This window comes from Coffea arabica, chromosome 3c (assembly GCF_036785885.1).
Source record: "Coffea arabica cultivar ET-39 chromosome 3c, Coffea Arabica ET-39 HiFi, whole genome shotgun sequence".
NCBI classification, from domain to species: domain Eukaryota; kingdom Viridiplantae; phylum Streptophyta; class Magnoliopsida; order Gentianales; family Rubiaceae; genus Coffea; species Coffea arabica.
The window spans coordinates 37804729-37823210 of NC_092314.1; the positions used below are offsets into that span (position 1 = coordinate 37804729).

At 34.1% G+C, this 18482-nt stretch overlaps 1 protein-coding gene across 1 annotated transcript; it reads right to left on the reverse strand.

Moving 5' to 3' along the window:
- Positions 1-9406: 9406 nt before the first annotated feature.
- LOC140037945 (F-box/LRR-repeat protein At3g26922-like) lies at positions 9407-11393 on the reverse strand. The gene is made up of 3 exons (XM_072083129.1): positions 11340-11393; positions 10059-10901; positions 9407-9931 (listed from the first exon to the last, which is right to left on the reverse strand). Exons 1-3 carry the CDS (start codon positions 11391-11393, stop codon positions 9407-9409), a joined length of 1422 nt encoding a protein of 473 aa, XP_071939230.1.
- Between the last annotated feature and the right edge of the window lie 7089 nt (positions 11394-18482).

The following is an 18482-nucleotide window of genomic DNA, read 5'->3' on the forward strand; positions in this document are numbered from 1 at the left end:
TGATTATTTTTATTTCTTTTATTTACTGGTATTTGTAAGTTCTTTGATTTAATTTATTATGGTTATTATTTTTTTTGGATATCAAGGGCGCTCGATATTTAATTTAATCTAATTACCTAAAACTAGTTAGAGCAGTTAAATTCATAATTATTTAATTGATTTAAATTAGTGGTGACTGGCATAATTGGGTTTGTGTCAGGGGGGCATATGAGCTAACTTAAAATAACTCTCATAGCGTGTTATTTGGTTAAAACAGGTTTCTTTAATTTTTAAGGCAATTGGAAAATTGAACTCTATGATCGTACCTAGGGTTATTTCTTGACTAGAGAAGTGATTAACGGTCATACCTTGATCACTAATACAGTAAGGAGAAGTTGACTGTCATCGCGTGTTTGATAATTATAACTTGTTTATCAGCGAATAAATGAAATTATCATTACATATATTATCAATTGAGTGAACCATTTTCGAAAATATTTCGTGGTTAGAGATTATCCATAATTGATTTAATTTTGTTAAATTGTCATTTAGTTTATATTTTATTTAATTTATCTGAGTTGTTTAATTATCCTCAATTATATATAAATTCCACGAACTTTGAGCTCTAGAAGAAATGAATTATCTCCAATCCCTGTGGATTTGACCCTACTCACCCTATATGCAAAATTTGTATTTTTCTCGAATAGTTATTTATTATTGTACAGAGTCGACACCTGTCACATATAGCACATAGTAATTTGACCAAAATGAACCAAATAAAATACACAGTAAGGATGCCAATGAGTCAAGTCAAATTCAACTACTAATATATTTGAGTTTGAGCTTGAAGATATTTACCCTAATTCAAACTTGAAGTTGATGAATATTTATTTGGGAAAGGGAGCCAACATCGGTGCTCTTATATAAGGGCCATCTACACTTTATATTAAAATATAAATATTACACTATCCCCACATTTGGTAAATAGTAATCGCCTAACAAGGAAGGGGTTTTGGTGAGAAGACTTCTAAGAATAAAGCAACACGGTCCTATTGAATTTGATTTAATAGTCTTAGCAACTTACTATTCCATTATCTATGAATTTTTTTGTGATTACACCTGACATATTTCTTAATTTCCATAAATCTCTTTGCTAGGCGCAAAGGCAACACTAGTAAATCATTGGCACCAAATGAATAAATTGGGAAATTTCATCACAATATTATGACATATTCAAAACTATTTCTTGATGATACAATAAGTAAAAAGTCAGTGAACTAGACTAAAATATCCAAAAAAAATGCGGTTTAGATGCAAATATTAACATAAAATAGACTGTTAAAATGCAATGCATTGTAACAGGAACATGATTTGCCTTGAATTAAATCCAATAATAAGACAAAAGTCCCTTGACCTTAACAGCTTGTCTTACTTTTAAAGCTATTCCTTAATTGGTGGTAGCACAGTCCTTTATCTTGGTTGAAGGTAGGAAAGACCATCCTGAACTGTTTCCTTAGTGCATTTTATTATTACATTTATAGCCAGATTGCAAATTAATGCCCTTAGGCATAAAAAAACTGTATGCTACTGGTGTTATGACTAGCTTCCATGAGAAACAAAGGAACTAATTTCAAACTGTTGAAACTTTAAGAAGAAGAATGGATGAATTTTACACTACGAATTTTTCAAGAGATGACTAATCAGAATCTGTGCTGCATATGTAAACGAAATCGTTGCAGTTGAAATCCCCTACTTTTTCAACTCTCAAACCAACAAAAAAAATTCAAGAATTATGCTTCTGATGAGTTCTCTCTATTTCAGATACTTGAATCTTTTCCAGAGTCACCCGAAGGATCAGCAAAATGCTCTTCATGATCTGATTAGCTCGATCCAATACCTTCTTTTGTATCTCTTCCATCTCAGCCATAAGTTGTTCAAGTTCATGCAACTCCAAATCTTCAACATGGAGCAATTTTCTCAACAAGAGGCAATTGACTAGTCTCGAAACAATTGACTAGTGGCCTACATTAAAAAAGAAAAAAAACAGTAGTTAAATATTTAATTTTCTAGTTTTGGATACTAAATTTATAGTAGTGAAATATTTATACTCCATATTGCTTATCTAACACATGATATACGGTAACAATAAAATTCTTTTCATCAGCTTACTGAAACCAGATAAGTTATGGGGTGTGGTGATCACATACAACAAGATGGGTGGACTTGTAAGATTAAAGCAACATGATCCTGTCGAATTTGATTTTAGGAAAAAATGCACTTTTCATCCTCAAAGGTTGGGTTGATGACCAATTTCGTCCTCAAAGTTTCACCAAGAATACATTTCATCCTCAAAGTTCCTGAATTTTGGCAAATTAGGGACAATTGACAGAATAACACTCCATTTGGACGGAAATCTGCACGTAAGAAGCATGCCCCGTTAGAACCAACTTTGCACCCAACAAAAAACGGGTAAAACCTGTTCTTGCTTCATTTATGTCCTCTCCGCTCCTCTACTTGTTGTAGTCGTAAAAAAATTTCTAGCCACCCTCACCATTCTAAATCTAGTCATTTGCTGGCAAGAAGGTTGACATAAATGGTCGACATCCACTTATTTATGGGTTATAGATTACTTGGATTTGAGTATCTATACAAATGCATTAAATTAGCCCAGCCCATTTAATTTAATTTAAATTTTATTTTTTACCTATCAAAAAAATATATAATAGAGGAAACCCTATTTGCAAAAATAGAGGAAAGCCATAAAAAGCTGGTAGGCTGTTGTTTCTTTATCTTGTATAGAAACTACCAAATGTTTATAACTTTAATTTTAGGGATAATTTTAGAAACCTCAGAGGAGGTTTTTGACTATTGCAGGTAGGTCCCCTCTAATTTAAAAGATTACACCTACCTTCTCTACCATTAGCATTTCAGTAACAATATAAACCCACTATACTAAATTTGTCCTAAAAACCCTAAAATACCCCTTTGTTAGTTAGAAAGGGGGAAAACTCACTCATGAATTTCTTCCACATCGTGACTACTGCAATCGGCATAACTACCAACCTAACGAAGTCAATAAGCCACTTTAACTTAATCCTCATATTCTGATAATTTCGAAAGCCCAACTTTGCAGTTCTAAAGTTTCCTGTGCAAATCAATTATGACAATTAACATTTGCATTCAACCTAATCTTTATCTTCAAATTTTTTTGCCTGAATTTTGCATCTAAATTGACCAATGTCATTATTCAAACAATTAAAATGGATGCAACCTTGTTGATGCTAAAATAATCTAACCCACCAAAAATACCAACATGGAGCAACCAAAAGCAACATTAGAGACCACATTCTATGTTTTTAGGCAAATTTGATTATAGTTCTTGTATACCAAAATTCTTTTTTTTTTTTTTTGCACAATTGGTATAATAATGTAATCTTCCTCAATCTATGTTTCTTTTTTAGCTATCATTTTATTTTCTTGTTTATACTCTGTATCACCACCATTCTTTTCATCTTCATTTAGTTTGACAATAAATATGCTTTGACAACTTGTCATTTAGCAATTTCAATTCAATAATACTTACAAAAAAGGAAAACAAAAAAAAAAAGAGAGGATCTATTTCCATGATAATGAGGATTCGGGATGTATTAGATGGTTGTGTAGATGGTGACTATAGAAAAAATTGGACTATGAAATACAGGAGAGAAAAGATAAGAGAAAGGATCGAAGAGAGAGAATAAGAGTTTGTTTTATGTGGTAGCCGTTGTTTTAAAATGAAAGATTAGTCTTAGTTGTAGGCTTTTTAGAAATTATCTATAAGTGAAGGATATTATAGCCATTTTACTGCATGAATGGAGAATAGTGTAATTATTCAAAACTAAGGGAGGTGAGTGAAATTGTCAGAAACCTTAAGGGGAGGTTTTTGAAATTATCCCTTTCATTTATCTTGTCCAAAAATTATCACCTCTTTATAACTTCTTTTTTTACCTTCTCTAGAAATGAAAAAAATACTAGCTATGCATGGGATTCTTTATGGCCTTCTTTTATTTCCCATAAACTATCAGCTATTTGTTGCTTTCGTCCATTTGAAAAAACTACAAGTTATTTATGGGTATGATTTTCAGTTTCAAACAAAAATAGGCATTATATAAAAAAAAACCACTAGCTGTTTTTATCTTCATGCTGATTTACATGTCAATAACGTAAGAAGGAAAATGTTGGTAGAGTTTTCTGCCTTAAATTTTAACAATCCGAAGTAGCAACCAAACTGGATATTGTAAACAAATTAATATAACCAACTAAAACGATCAAAAAAGAAGAGGCATAGACTTGTCAAAAGTGCATTCGAAGTGGTCCTTGACATGGCTCCTACTGAATAAGGACCATAAATAAAATAAAGCAATGGTACAAAATTTAGAATCCAAAAGTTATAACACTAGTGTCTGCACTTCCGAACGGGTTTTATCCCTTTTTTGTTGGTTCTAACAGAACATACTTCTCACATGTAACTTTCCATCCAAATTGAATGTTATTCTGTCAATTGTCCCTAATTGGCCAAAATTCAGGAACTTTGAGGATGAAATGTATTCTTGATGAAACTTTGAGGCCGAAATTGGTCATCAACCCAACTTTGAGGATGAAAAGTGCATTTTTCCCTTTGATTTTATAAGTTTAGCAAATTACACTATCAGCATTTACGAATTCTATCATGCTTACAGCAGACATATTTGTTATTTTCCCCAAAGGCAACACTGTTAAATCAGCTAATTGACCCCAAATGAATAAATTGGGAAATCCATCATACTATTGTGAGGTATTTAAAAACTAATTCTTTTGATGATACAATAAGAAAAAGTTTGTGAAACAAAACTTTGGGGTAAAATATCCTGAAAACACAGTGTAGACATAAATATTGACGTAAAATTGAACGTCAAAAATGCAATGCATTTTCTGTCCGGCCCTAAAAGCTCTTGGAGTACCGCCAATGATCTGGTGATTTCCGCGATTTCTCCCTCCTGATTTCCTTGTCTACTTCAATAGCTTGCTCAAGCTCTTCTGCACTGGATTCTCTACATTTCAATTCTTTGACCGGAATACCGTACTTGCTAGCTTCATCAAGAATAGCACTCTTTTGGGGGTTGGTGGGACTGTAAACAACTTCATGGGTGTAAGTCCCTAATTTCCTCAGTACCCAAACGCACCGAACATCAGATGGTTCATCTGATAACACTCCAATAGGATTATCTCCAATTATTCTCATCTTGCCTCTTAAGTCACCATTTACCATACCATTCCATTGATTCTTGAAAAATTTGAATTGATCGGAATGCTTCTTGATATCTTTCTTGATATATGGGATCTGATTTCGTGTAGCCAATTTCATTTGCATCCCAAGCTCTTGTATCTTCTGTGAATGAGTCTCTTGTTGGTTCAGCAACCATGCAAGATGGAGCAATATGGGTTTCAGTGTAGGATAGTCATCCCTTAAGCTCATAGGAGTGGTCATTTTCGTTGATATGCAGACACAAGAAACAACTGCTTCTTGTTTTTTGTTTTTTGTTGATATAGGGAGGGAAAAAACTCCTTGATACTGAATCTTGAGAGATCAAGATTCGAAATAGGGGGAGAGTAGAACTTGAAAAGGGATGGAAATGGGAGAAGAGAAAAGGTTTCTCTGTATCAATACTTAATGAAGATGAAGAGAGATAGAAGAGGGGAAGCGAGAGGAAGGTGTTTGCAGAAGAAAAGTTTGGATTACAGAGAGTATAAGACTGATGATTTGGTTTAATAAGCAGAGAATTGTAGTAGAAAGTATGCGGTTGTAAGAAAGAAATGTAGATAAAGATGTACAGTCGTCCTCAGCTTTGGTTTGGATTCTGTTTTGAAAATAAGCATCAAATACCACCGTTTCTATTAAAGTTTATTCCCAAATCCTAATAAGTAGTGATTTTAATTAATACAATTTCCGAAGTTGTGATTTTTTGGTTGCAAGTACAAAATGTGTCAGGAAGAGATATAATTGGCCCCATACTAAAGCTATTTCATAACACCATAAATTAAACGGGACAGAAGTTATGGTTAATTATCTTCTAATCCTAATGGTTATATGACTGGAACAAGTTTGCGATTGTGAAGCTTTTGAACTTGTCTTCATGGTATGGGAACGAATTCTAGGGAAAAGAGCTGCCTGATGAGGAAAACACAATCTTTACTTAAATACTACTCTACTAGTTAGCTGTACTTCTTATGGAGTCAATACATGTGTTTGTGGGATAATTTTAGAAACCTCCTGTGAGGTTTTGTTACAATTTCACATGTTTCTGTGAAGTTTTGAAAATCTCATATGCCCCTCTTATTTGGAATAATTTTGTAATATATCGGTCTAATTTTGCAAAATGTGAAATAAAAAACTGTTTTTGGGATAGAGAATTGAATTTTGTACCAAGAATGCTCTTTTTATTTCCTCCAACAATTTTTCTAAAGAAAATATTATGTCAATTAAAAGTTGAAATACAAAAATAAATAAATAAATAGGGCATAGGTGAAATTTTATGCATAATGTAGCATTTACAGGAGCAATCTTAAGATGATTAGAAGCACCAATGGCTACTTCTTGTTACGGCTAATTTTCATGCTAACTGAACAGAATAAAAGTCCAACATCTAAGCCATGTACTATTGTATTTAATAGTTTATGTTGCAACTAAATCCCTTTATATCACTCAATGGCTATTTGTCCACATCATAAACATATTATTTCCATGATCAATAATAAAAAGTATTAAAAAAAGTGTAGGTTTTATGTTACTTGTCCACCTACAACTGATTATAACCTAAACAATATCATCTAAGCGTGATTAGAACATGAACCATGTAAATTATTTATAACCTAAACATGTACCATGCACCATGTTGTTACGAATTAAATTCACATCTCTACCGTCTAAATCTACACCTTTAATGTATTAATCACCTGTGCCATGTAAATTGATTACTTATGCTATTAGTATTAAAAGTTGTATCTTGTGCAGATTTAAGATGGTGGGATGCGGATTTAACCCCTCCTTATTCATTCTTTATCACTTGTTAAAATAGAACATATGAGATTAAAATCACAACCATCTTGTCACTTGCCTACCAATTATTGATCATGAATTCATTAACGTAAAATGTGCCATGACTCACGAGTAGATATAAGATATAACCAATTTGATGTCTTGTATGTCTTGTCAGAATAACGTGCCTTTGTAAACCCAATTTTCTAAAGACAGTCGAATAAGTTTTTTGATTCAGATTAATTCTGTTTTTTGTCATGGAGTGTAGAGAAATTGCAGGGAGATCTTCCCAGTCCAGCTTGAAAAAAGAAGAAGGCATGTTCCAGTTTACAAAGAAGGCGGTGTCGATCAGCTTGAAGAAAGGAGAAGGCGTGACTTTAAAACCACGCCTTTTCCTAGCACAACTGAATTGTGCTTCTGTTATGAGCAAGTGGAGCTGATTATTCTAGAATCCCACATGTCCTTACCTTATTGGCCTGTTTAGAAGTTAGTTAGTCCGGAAATGGCCATCAAAGGATCCTAGTGATAGCTAAGTTTTGTCATTTTTTCCAATTGGTTGTAAAAGGAGACTTGGCTCTGCTAGTCTCCCTCCTTTCTCTCTCTCACATTTTTTGCTTCATTCTTTCCCCTTCACTCTGAATCCGTTGTTTCTGTTTCTGTAATTGATTTCCCAAGTTATTAATGAGAAGCCGAATTCATTATTTTCTTTCAAATTCCTGTTCCATTCAATTTCTTGTTAAGAACTAGTTCACTGCTGCTGCAAATAATCTGTCACCATTGCTGTAATCTGGTTGTATACCATAACATTTTTTTCTTTTATTTGTCATAGAAATGTTTTATGTCAAATTGTGTCTTTAGTAACACCAAAGAGAAATGGTACTGTAGTCAATCCGTAACACCTTCTATCAGCAATAGGTCCTAATATTCTTTCTATCAAGGGAGGTATATGAGCATTTCAAAAGTTTGGGGGGAGACAAGTGAAATAGCGATAAATCTCGTAAACTTAATTACTCATTTTTTTGTCTCCTATTTAGCATGCCTAATTAAAACGAATTAATCAGTCGTATGGATATTCGGGTTTTACCCATGTTCATATTCAACTCTCCACTAACCAATTCTTTTTCCATAATTTCTCTCTTTTAACAACTTAATCATTTTAAATAAATTTTAATTATATTTTGTTACATTTTCCTCTCTCTTCTAACAAACTTTATTATTATTTTTTTTTATAAATTGACTTAATTTATTTTATCCATATATATCATTTTATTTGGTGTTATTTTAATTGTTACTTCATTAATGTTGCTAGAAACTTCCCTTCGTGAAGAAAATATGCTTTGGCATCTTTGATATTTAGTTGAATAAAGACGCATAGTTTTTGGCTTTTAATTATATATAAAGTTAATAATTTATTCAAAGATTAATACACTACTTGAAAACCTAGATACAAAATATAAGTATTCACAAATATATAAGAAAATTATTTTTCTTTTGAACTCTTCATGCTTACATAAATTCACAACTAATACTAATATAAAAAGAAACCTTTCTACAGGTTGAAATGCCTGTATGGCAATTGGTCATGATAGTCAAATCCCATGTTTGAAGTCATCTAGAAAACTGATGAAGCTTACAGAAAGAAACCAACTACAACCAAGAAGTCACAAGAAGGATTAGCACTGCTCTTCCTGATCTGATTACCTCGATCCAATACCTTCTTTTCCTTCTCGTCCATAGGAGCCATAAGTTGTTCAAGTTCATGGAACTCCGAATCTTCAACACGGGGCACATTTCTCAACAAGCTTGGCATCATCTTTGAATCTGCAGTTAAAAGCCCCTGCTTTTGCCCCAATTTCCTTAAAATCTAGTTCTTCTTGCTTGGCTTAATTCTTTTGGCTTCGTCCCGCAAACAAATCACATGCTGGAACCGTTGCAGATATTTCGGACTTCTTCTTGATCATCATGCCGGAACTCTCATTTTCTTCTTCTTCTTTGTCATGCCTCACAGGCAGTGATAAAGACAATGGCAAATCCATCTGATTCGGATCACACCCGTTCCTCTTTTTACCACCAAGCATATATTGTACTTCTTGATGATCATCATATCATGCATGATTAGTGCTTTAACATTTGAGCTATGTCCGAACTCTGACGAAAGAGATGAATCTTGAGGAATTATCAATGTAATTCAGCAATGTTATTGAAAGAAAAAGGGAGAAAGAGAGCGAATGAGATGGAGAACTGAATAAAAGGGGGATTTGTTGCAACTGAACGAAATTGATTTTACATAAAGAAACTACACATAAACAAGCACTCCAAACATGACGGTCTCAATAACAACAGAATAGCTCTGTTGAATTGGATTTTCAAACGCTAAACTATAATCAACTGGGCTCTGGGAGGTAGTTTCCTCTGAAGCTCCTTCGCACTTAGTAAAGCAGCTTCCCTGTTCCCTGGCATTGGACAGAGCTCTTCATTCCATGATGTTCGAGTATAACGAGGAATTCGGCAATCAACTATGATCTTCTCTAGTGAAATGGCAGTCTCGAGCAAATAATTGGCAAGCTGAACATCGGTCTTGATCCCAGCCCAACCAACAAATTCGATCACGTTGAGACACTTGTGACTGTATCTCCTTGCTTGCTCTTCCCACTCCTTCTCACACACGTCTAACATTCCTTGGTTTCTAAATACTTCTGGATTTGATAAGGTTTGGTGTCTTGTTGCCCAATCAATGTCATACTTCAATGTCAGCGTAATTAGTCCAGGAGATGCACCTATGATGGAGCTGAAGAAGAGAGCACTTTCATCGGCAACTGCTACAAATTTCAATTCCAAGTGCTTAAGGTTGCTGAATTTCGGAAAATTAGATGGAAAACCTACGCATCTTGCTGAACCCTACACTCGAGATGTTAAAAGCAGAAGTTAATGGTTAAAAGCAAACCAGCACTAGCGAACAATTTAGGAAACAAAGACAAACAAGTAGCACATAAATAAAAATGCAGAAACTGTTAATCGATATTACCGTGAACCTCAGATCCAATTCCAGTTTCTCCAGCCGAGAGAGATACAAAGAACTTGGAGAATTGATGATGAACTTCTCACAGTATTGATTACTAAAGGAAACTAAAGCGAGTTCTGGAACTTCTATTAGGCATATGTTTATCCTTGGCCCGGCGTATTTGAAAGATACAAGACTTGCAGCTGAAACCTCAACATTCTGCAACTTCTGGCAATATCCAATCTCCAAGTGCTTCAACTTGAGTGACTGACCCGAAACTCTGAAGTTTTGCAGAGAGGAAGAATTTTCCACCGTTAGTTGCTCGAGGAAAGGACATGTTGATAAGAAGTATGCCAGATCTTCTTCAGTTATCGAAACAGACTTCAAGCACAGGACTGTTAGTCTGTCAAAACTCGGAAAATCAGAAGGTAAATCCAGCAACCAGGACGGGAAAGTATAGACACTATCAGAACACGTATAACATCCGGCAGCTGCAGTCAGATCCACTTCAAGCCTTTGGACTCTTTTCACGATGGCAAAGTCGATCCATTTATCAACAGCAGTTGCATAAATATATGACCCGCCCAAGTCAAAAGCAATTCTCAGTCGTTCTAATGATGAACCTTCATGGGAATCTAAGACTTGATTAACCCAATCTCGATATTTTGGTGCTTCGATGTGGCGTTCTTTAACCCCATCGAACATAAGCCGCATTGTTTCCGATGCATCAAAATCCAAATGGCTACCATAAACTTTCCAGAGGTTCCTCCACCTACGAGAAAGGATACTTGTCCTTGTTGCCTCTTTCATCGCCATGCGTGACAATATGTTTCCCAGAATTTCTTCCGGCAACTGATCAATCCAATCCTGCAAAAGCAATATTTCCACATTCAAAAGACAGGTTTGAACAAGTTGTATAGTTAAAAAAAAAAAAAAGTAAAGCTTAGTCTCTAAGACACAATCAACATAGTAAGAAATACAAGTTTTGATCAGATATTTATCTACAAAAACGCAGGTGCAGATTAACATGCAAAGTAATATGCCCCCGCTGCCAATATCCAATATTGGATATATAGCTAGCGAAAGAAGACGTGATTTCATATTCCAAAGTACTTGATAATTTAAAAGGCAACAAAGGAGAATGAACAATTCATCTTTTTATGATTGTTTTTCAATGAAAACCCCTAAAAATTAAAGAAGCTGATAGATAAGATAAGCCCAAGACGCAGCAGTGTGGCAAATAAGATAAACTCATGAATAAACAATCTCAAAAGAAAAGGGAGACGAGAGGAGAGAAGCTTTCACCATCTGGCGCGACTGCGGTGGTGCACTACGGGCCTTCTTCGCCTTTTTCTCCATGGAATGCACACAATTAGCTGCTACAATAGCCAAACTTCAAGACGTTTTTGTTGAACTTAGAATAGCCAAACTTCAATCGATGATTTAATGATCCTTAAAACCAACCATCAGCCTGGTTAGCTTAGCGTGGGGAAATCTTTTTCCTCATAGCAGTAGGAATTAGTAATCCTTAATAATTGCGGATTTGGATACATATTTGAAGCAGAAGTGGGTAACCAACCGTTAAAACAATAAATTGCACGGACAACCCTTGAGGTTTCGTATGATTACAATTATTTCCTTCAATTTTTACTAAATGGCAAAGAGCCTCTATTTATAGGGAACAGGTATTGATAAAAGTCGTTGTTTTAGTAATAAGTTTTCAGGCATGTATGGTAAGTAAAAAAAAAAAACACTAATATCACGTTGGCAGATCCCAAACCCCCTAGTTCCGAAGTATTTTTGGAGCTTGTTTTTTAACTGCACTAAAATGTGATTCATGTGATCAACACTAAAAGCTCTTGGGTACGAATATTTTGTACTCAATTTTTCTATGGCTAGCAACATATAAATTTATCAATATACTTGAGATGTTGAGCTGATACTTAGCTACTTAAAAATCTATTTGCTGAGTTGGAAATTATCTCTTTGTATCTTAAATCACACAAATACATTTTTTTTGTGTAAGTCGTTAACACAAATTCATGCATTTCTTATCTTAGATAACTAAAAAAATGCGTCATACAAATTATGAAATGTCACTCTTACTCGATTACTTATACTGATTATAGATTCTAATTTTGAATAATTATTTAATTTATGTTCTTTCTGTTTGTATTTAAATTATAAATTTTTAATAAAAAAGAAAATCAAAATCCATAATCTACCAAATTATATCCTGTAATGAAGTAGTATGTATACAACACATTATCTAAAAAGCAGGATTAAAAGGTGATTGGATTTTGACTTCACATATTGATAGGTTACATTTTTGTCATAAAATTCACAATTGTTTTCCCTTTAATTTCAACCAAATATTCCATTAATTGACAGATACTACTTTTATTTGGTAATTGTGTTGGTTGTAGGGATCGAGAGAGAAAAATGGGACTAAAAACATAATTTTTACCAAATTTCTATGCAATTCGACATAGGCATGTCAAGGTCTAACTCTATATGTCCGGGAAGATCGGGATTTGGTACATGATCTCTAAAATTCGAATTGAAGTTGCAAGAGTCGGATGCTCCATCAGATAGATAGTATTTGATTTCAACTAGGACACTAGCTACTTTGTTTGTTGAGAAGTATTCTTCCTTTTCGGATAAGATGAGATTTGTTATACTTTGATTCGGCTAAGTAATAGTAGTTTACTAATATTAGGAAGCAAGGACAGAAAGGCATTATCGTTTGCCTTATCTTATCTTTTTTTCTCAGGCCAAATAAAGTAGTTGTAGTAGTTTTGGGTTTTGTATTGTTCTTATTCTCAGGAAGAAACGAAAGGACGGAATTCTTTCTCTTTTCCTCGGGAATTCATCTCATCTTTTTGGGAAGCATGGCCGCAGCAATAACCTCCAATATTTCGCGCGTGGCGTTTTCCATGGAGATGAGATAAACTTCTTATTCTAGTCAAGAAATAACAGAGGATAATTGATTCATCTAAAATTGTGAAAACGAATTGATTATTTTTATGTCTTTTATTTACTGATATTCGTATGTTCTCTGATTTAATTTCTTACGGTTATTATTTTATTTAAATATCAAGGATGTCTGATATTTATTTTAAACTAATAACCTAAAACCAGTTAGAGCAGTTAAATCCGTAATTGTTTAATTACTTTAAATTAGTGGTGACTGGTATGATTTGATTCGTGTCAGAGAGATATATGAACTAACTTAAAATAACCCTCGTAGCATGTTATTTGGCTAAAACAGGGTTTCTTTAATTCTTAAGACAATTGGGAAATTGAACTCTATGATCGTACCTAGGGTTATTTCTTGATTAGGGAAGTGATTAATGGTCGTACCTTGATCACTGATATAGTAAGGAGAAGTTGATTATCATTGCATGTTTGACCATTATAACTTATTTATCAGCGAATAAATGAAATTATCATTGCATCGATGATCAATTGAGTGAATCATCTTCGAAATTATTTTTTGGTTAGAGATTATTCATAATTGATTTAATTTTGTTAAATTGTCATTTAGTTTTTATTTTATTTAATTTATTTGAATTGTTTAATTATCCTCAATTATATAAAAATTTCCCAAACTTTGAGCTTTAGAGGAAATGAATTATCCCCAGTTCCTGTGGATTTGATCCTTCTCACCCTATATACAAAATTTATATTTTTCTCATAGGTATTCATTATTGTACAGTCTCGACACCTATCAATTTTTGGCGCCGTTGTCGAGGACTGGCGTTAGTTAATTTGTATATTTTTAAATTCATTTTATTTTTAATTTTCTGGTACTTTTCTATTTTATGCCCCATTTTTTTGTACAGGTGAATTAATTTTCGATTCTAAAATAGAGAAGATTCCATGTAGAGTAAGAAAGGAGACTAGAAAACACAAAGAGGAGCAATCAATTGCTGCATCTCCGAGGTTCCATTTAGAACTCGAATTGGCGGATTCTTTTAGTGCCATCTTGAGCGATTCTGATCAAGAATACGTCGTCATGGTTAATGCTTGAACTTTGAGGGAGTTGGCTACCCCAAATTTACACCAACAACCATTTTGCATCACTTTTCCTGCTTTAGCTGATAATACCCCTTTTGAATTAAAATCTAGTACAATTCACCTTTTACCGCCTTTTCATGGTCTTTCAGGTGAGGAACCCCGTAAGCATTTGCGAGAATTTGATGTTGTGTGCACAAGTATGACCTAGGATTATTGAAGAACAGATTAAAATGAGAGCATTTCCTTTTTCTCTTAAGGATTCGACAAAAGATTTGTTGTACTATCTGCCAGCAGGTTGTATCACAACCTAGGCACAGCTAAAGAAGAAGTTTTTAGAAAAATATTTCCCTGCATCCAGAGCTGCCAGTCTGAGGAAAGAGATACATGGCATTACACAGCATCCTGAGGAGTCTCTTTATGACTACTGGAAATGATTCAAGAAGCTGTGTACTAATGCCTTCAGCACCAGATAAGTGAACAATTGCTGATTCAGTATTTCTACGAGGGTTTACTCTTTAGAGACAGAAGCTTTTTAGATGCTGCTAGTGGAGGTGCCTTGGTGAATAATACTCCTCAAGAAGCTTGGGAATTAATAAAAAGGATGGCAGAAAATTCTCAACAATTTGGCACAAGAAAGGATGTCCATACTCGCAGAGTAAATGAGGTAAATGGCTCATCAATTCAACAACAATTATCTAAATTAACTTCGGTTATTCGACAGTTGGCTGTAAGAAATTTGCAGCAGGCCAAAGCATGTGGCATTTGTAAGGACACGAGTCATCCCACAAATAGGTGTCCAGTATTACAAGATGAAGGAGTTGAACATGTAAATATGACTAGTCACGTGCCCGTGCCAAGAGAGGAGTATCAGCCATACTCTAGTACCTATAACCCAGGTTGGAGTGATCATCCGAACCTCATCTATGGAGGAAACAGACAACAGAACTTTATGCCAAACAGACAACACGGGTACCAACAACAATATCAGTCTCAACCACAAGCTCCTTCTTCCAATTCAAGCCCATCATTAGAAAATATGATGAAAGAACTAACTGCTAACACTATGTGGTTCCAACAGAAAATGAAGTCTGACATGCAAAATAGTAAGACTTAAATTAATCAGATGAAAGATAAATAAGTTAGATGGCAATATCAATCAAATCATCTGGAATCCCAAGTTCAAGAAAAATTGCTATCTCTATCTGAAGTGAACCTGAAGAATGTAAGCGCCATGACCTTAAGAAGTGGGAACGAAGTTAAGGGACCCAAACTCGTGACTTCAAAAGATAAGAATAAAAATCGGATAAAAAAGGAGTTTCAAAAGGAAGGAATGAGAAATGTGAATTCAGAGGTAATTCCTGATTCTATAATTAAAGTTAGATCTAATCCACCGCCTTTTCCTAATAGGTTGGAAAAGCCAGAAAAGCAAGACAAAGAGAAAGAAATTCTAGAGGTTTCGAAAGGTAGCAATCAATATCCTTTTGTTGGATGCGATCAAGTAAGTGCCAAAATACACTAAATTCTTTAAGAACTTGTGTGTCAACAAGAAGAAATTGAGAGGGGATGAGCAGATCGTGGTAGGTGAGAATGTCTCAACGATTTTACAAAGAAAACTGCCACCTAAATGTGAGGATCCAGATATGTTTACTATCCCTTGTAAGATTGGACATTCTAAAATTACAAATGTCATGCTAGATTTAGGGGTTTCTATTAACGTGATGCTTAAATCAATGTATGATTCTCTAAATTTAGGACTTTTGAAAGAAACAAGGGTAATAATTCAATTGGCTGATCGTACATTTGCTTATCCGGATGGAGTAATTGAAAATGTTTTAGTGCCAATAGATGAATTAATTTTTCTTGCTAATTTTTATGTGCTTTACATGGATGTTAGAAGTGCTCCAAGTCCATCACCCATTATCTTAGGAAGACCCTTCTTGAGTACTTCCCAAACTAAAATTGATGTTAGTAAGGGTACTCTTATAATGGAATTTGATGAAAAAGTAGTTCATTTTTATATTTTTGATACAATGACACATCCTATTCACTCTCATTCTGTATTTTCCATTCATTCTATTAATCCTTTTGCGCGAGAATTTCCTGAATTTAATTGTAGCGGTAAATTGAAAGTTGCTACGAACAAGCATCATGGGTTGAAAGCAACTTATAATGTGAAAATATACAAAAAGTTAAAGAAGAATGTTGCATTCAATGAAAAAATGCCACGAATTGAAAGAAAGCTCGAATTACAACCGAATTAAGAAATGATACTTTATGTCTAGCAAAAAATATTAAAGAAAGGCATTTATTGGGAGGCAACTCAATTAGTTTTTAGTTCATTTTTATTATTTTTGTTTCAGAATTCTTGTGTTTTGTGTGTTTGATTTTGATTGTGTTAATTTAGTGGACAAAAGACTAGCCCTTCACAAGGCACATCTGCATTTGACTTACGGGTCCATTATTTTCACAAGTGCAGAATTTTAAGATTGACGTGTCTGCGCCTTTTGGACATGTGCAAGGAAGAAAATTCCCAAAGTCATGATCAGAAAACTCTCAGTCTTTATGATGTGCCCGTGCTTTCTAAATACGAGCTAGGAAAGAAATTTCACAATGTAAGGTTAGAAGACTCCCAGTCTTTTTGACGTGCCCGCGCCTTCTGATCATGCACTAGGAAGAAATACCCCAACGTCATGGTCGGAAGACTCTTCCACTTTTTGATGTGCCAGCGTCTTGTTTCAGTGAGAAGGGTAAAAAAAAACAGAGAGAAGATTTTTCTTTTTCCTTTTACTTTTCTTTTTCCATTCTCTTTTTCTCTCTTTCTTTTTCTTTCTTTTCCTTTTTTTCTTCTCTTTTGCTTTTTCTTTCTTTCTGCATTCTATCTTTCCTTTCTTTCTTTTTTCTTTCTCTCTTTCCACTCTCCAGCTACATGACGGACTACCTAGGGCTCCTGTTCACCGCTCATCTCTGTCGCTTGCTACTCCCAGCGCCATCATCGTCATCCCTGCCAATTTTGTGTCATCAAACATGATGCAAGAACTTGGACATCTATTTTCATCACGTGGGATTCAACCCTTCTTTTGCTCCAGACTCGTAGCCGATTGCTACCCCCTCAGTTTTCAGAGAAGTTTCGTTGTCCCTTTTACTTCATATTTTGTTCTTTATTTCTTACATTGAGAACAATGTAAGATTTAGGTGTAGGGGGAGAAGTATATTAGAAAAATGCAAATGTAGGCATTTTTGTTGGAAAATTTTTTGTTTGATTTTTTTTTTTCAAATTTTATCCAATTTTTGCCTATCTTTGTGCATATTTGTGATTGTCCCTGATAAATGATGGTTAGACATCTCAAAATTTTCTATTGCTAAGATTTTATACTTTGACGCGTTAAGGATGACATGGTTAAGTTTAAGAGAGTCTTTTTGGGAAATATTTTAGATTTTGTAACTTTTACAATTTTTAGTTAGCTTTTCTAGGTATTGTAAATATTTTTCTGACATTTTTCATGTAAATTGGTTTACCTATTAACCATAGTTCTCCATATTTGAAAAATGAAGAAGACGTGTGGTTTTTAGTTTTATTTTGGTACTTATTTATGGATTATGTTTGGCTGCACTCCGCTAGTTGTCGTTGCCTAGTAATCGGGGGTTTTCACAAAAAATGTCGACTTTCACATTAAAAAATGGTGATTACTATGAGTATGTGGTTTTTAAGTGATGAGAGTTGAGTAACTGGGTTCCTTTATTTGGCTGATATCAGACTTTGTGTCAAAAGGTTTGAATGGCTAAAGACTAAACATTCCTCAAAAAAAAAAAGTGAAAAAAAAACTCAAGTGTAGGGATATTTTAGAAAAGAAAAAAAGATGTGCTAGTAGTGAAAAACGTGGAAGAATGCGAATGAATTGTTAGCCTGCTGATCCATGGAACTTAATGTTGAGATTTTGCTTAATAGTCGAACTATTTGCTGACAAATGTTGGTTGAATATTTTATATTCTTAGATTAGTTAATCGGGAATTGGAAAAGTCTTGGGTTTTAAAAGCTAACCGGAGAGATATTTTTTAGAGATTAGTCATTAATGCTTTACATGTATTTTAATTATAACGTGACAATAGATAATTTGAGTAATAACCATTGTTTGAACTCAATGACTTAGTAGTATTTCATTAGTTATTCTCATGCTTGAGGACAAGCATGACTTAGGTGTGGGAGAAGTTGATAGGTTGTATTTTTGTCATAAAATTCATGATTGTTTTCTCTTTAATTTCGACCAAATATTGCATTAATTGACGGATTCTACTTATATTTGGTAATTGTGTTGGTTGCAAGGATCCGAAACAAAAAAGGAATTAAAAACATGATTTTTACTAGATTTCTGCGTAATTCGACGTAGGCACGTCAAGGTCTAACTCTACATGTCCGGAAAGATTGGGATT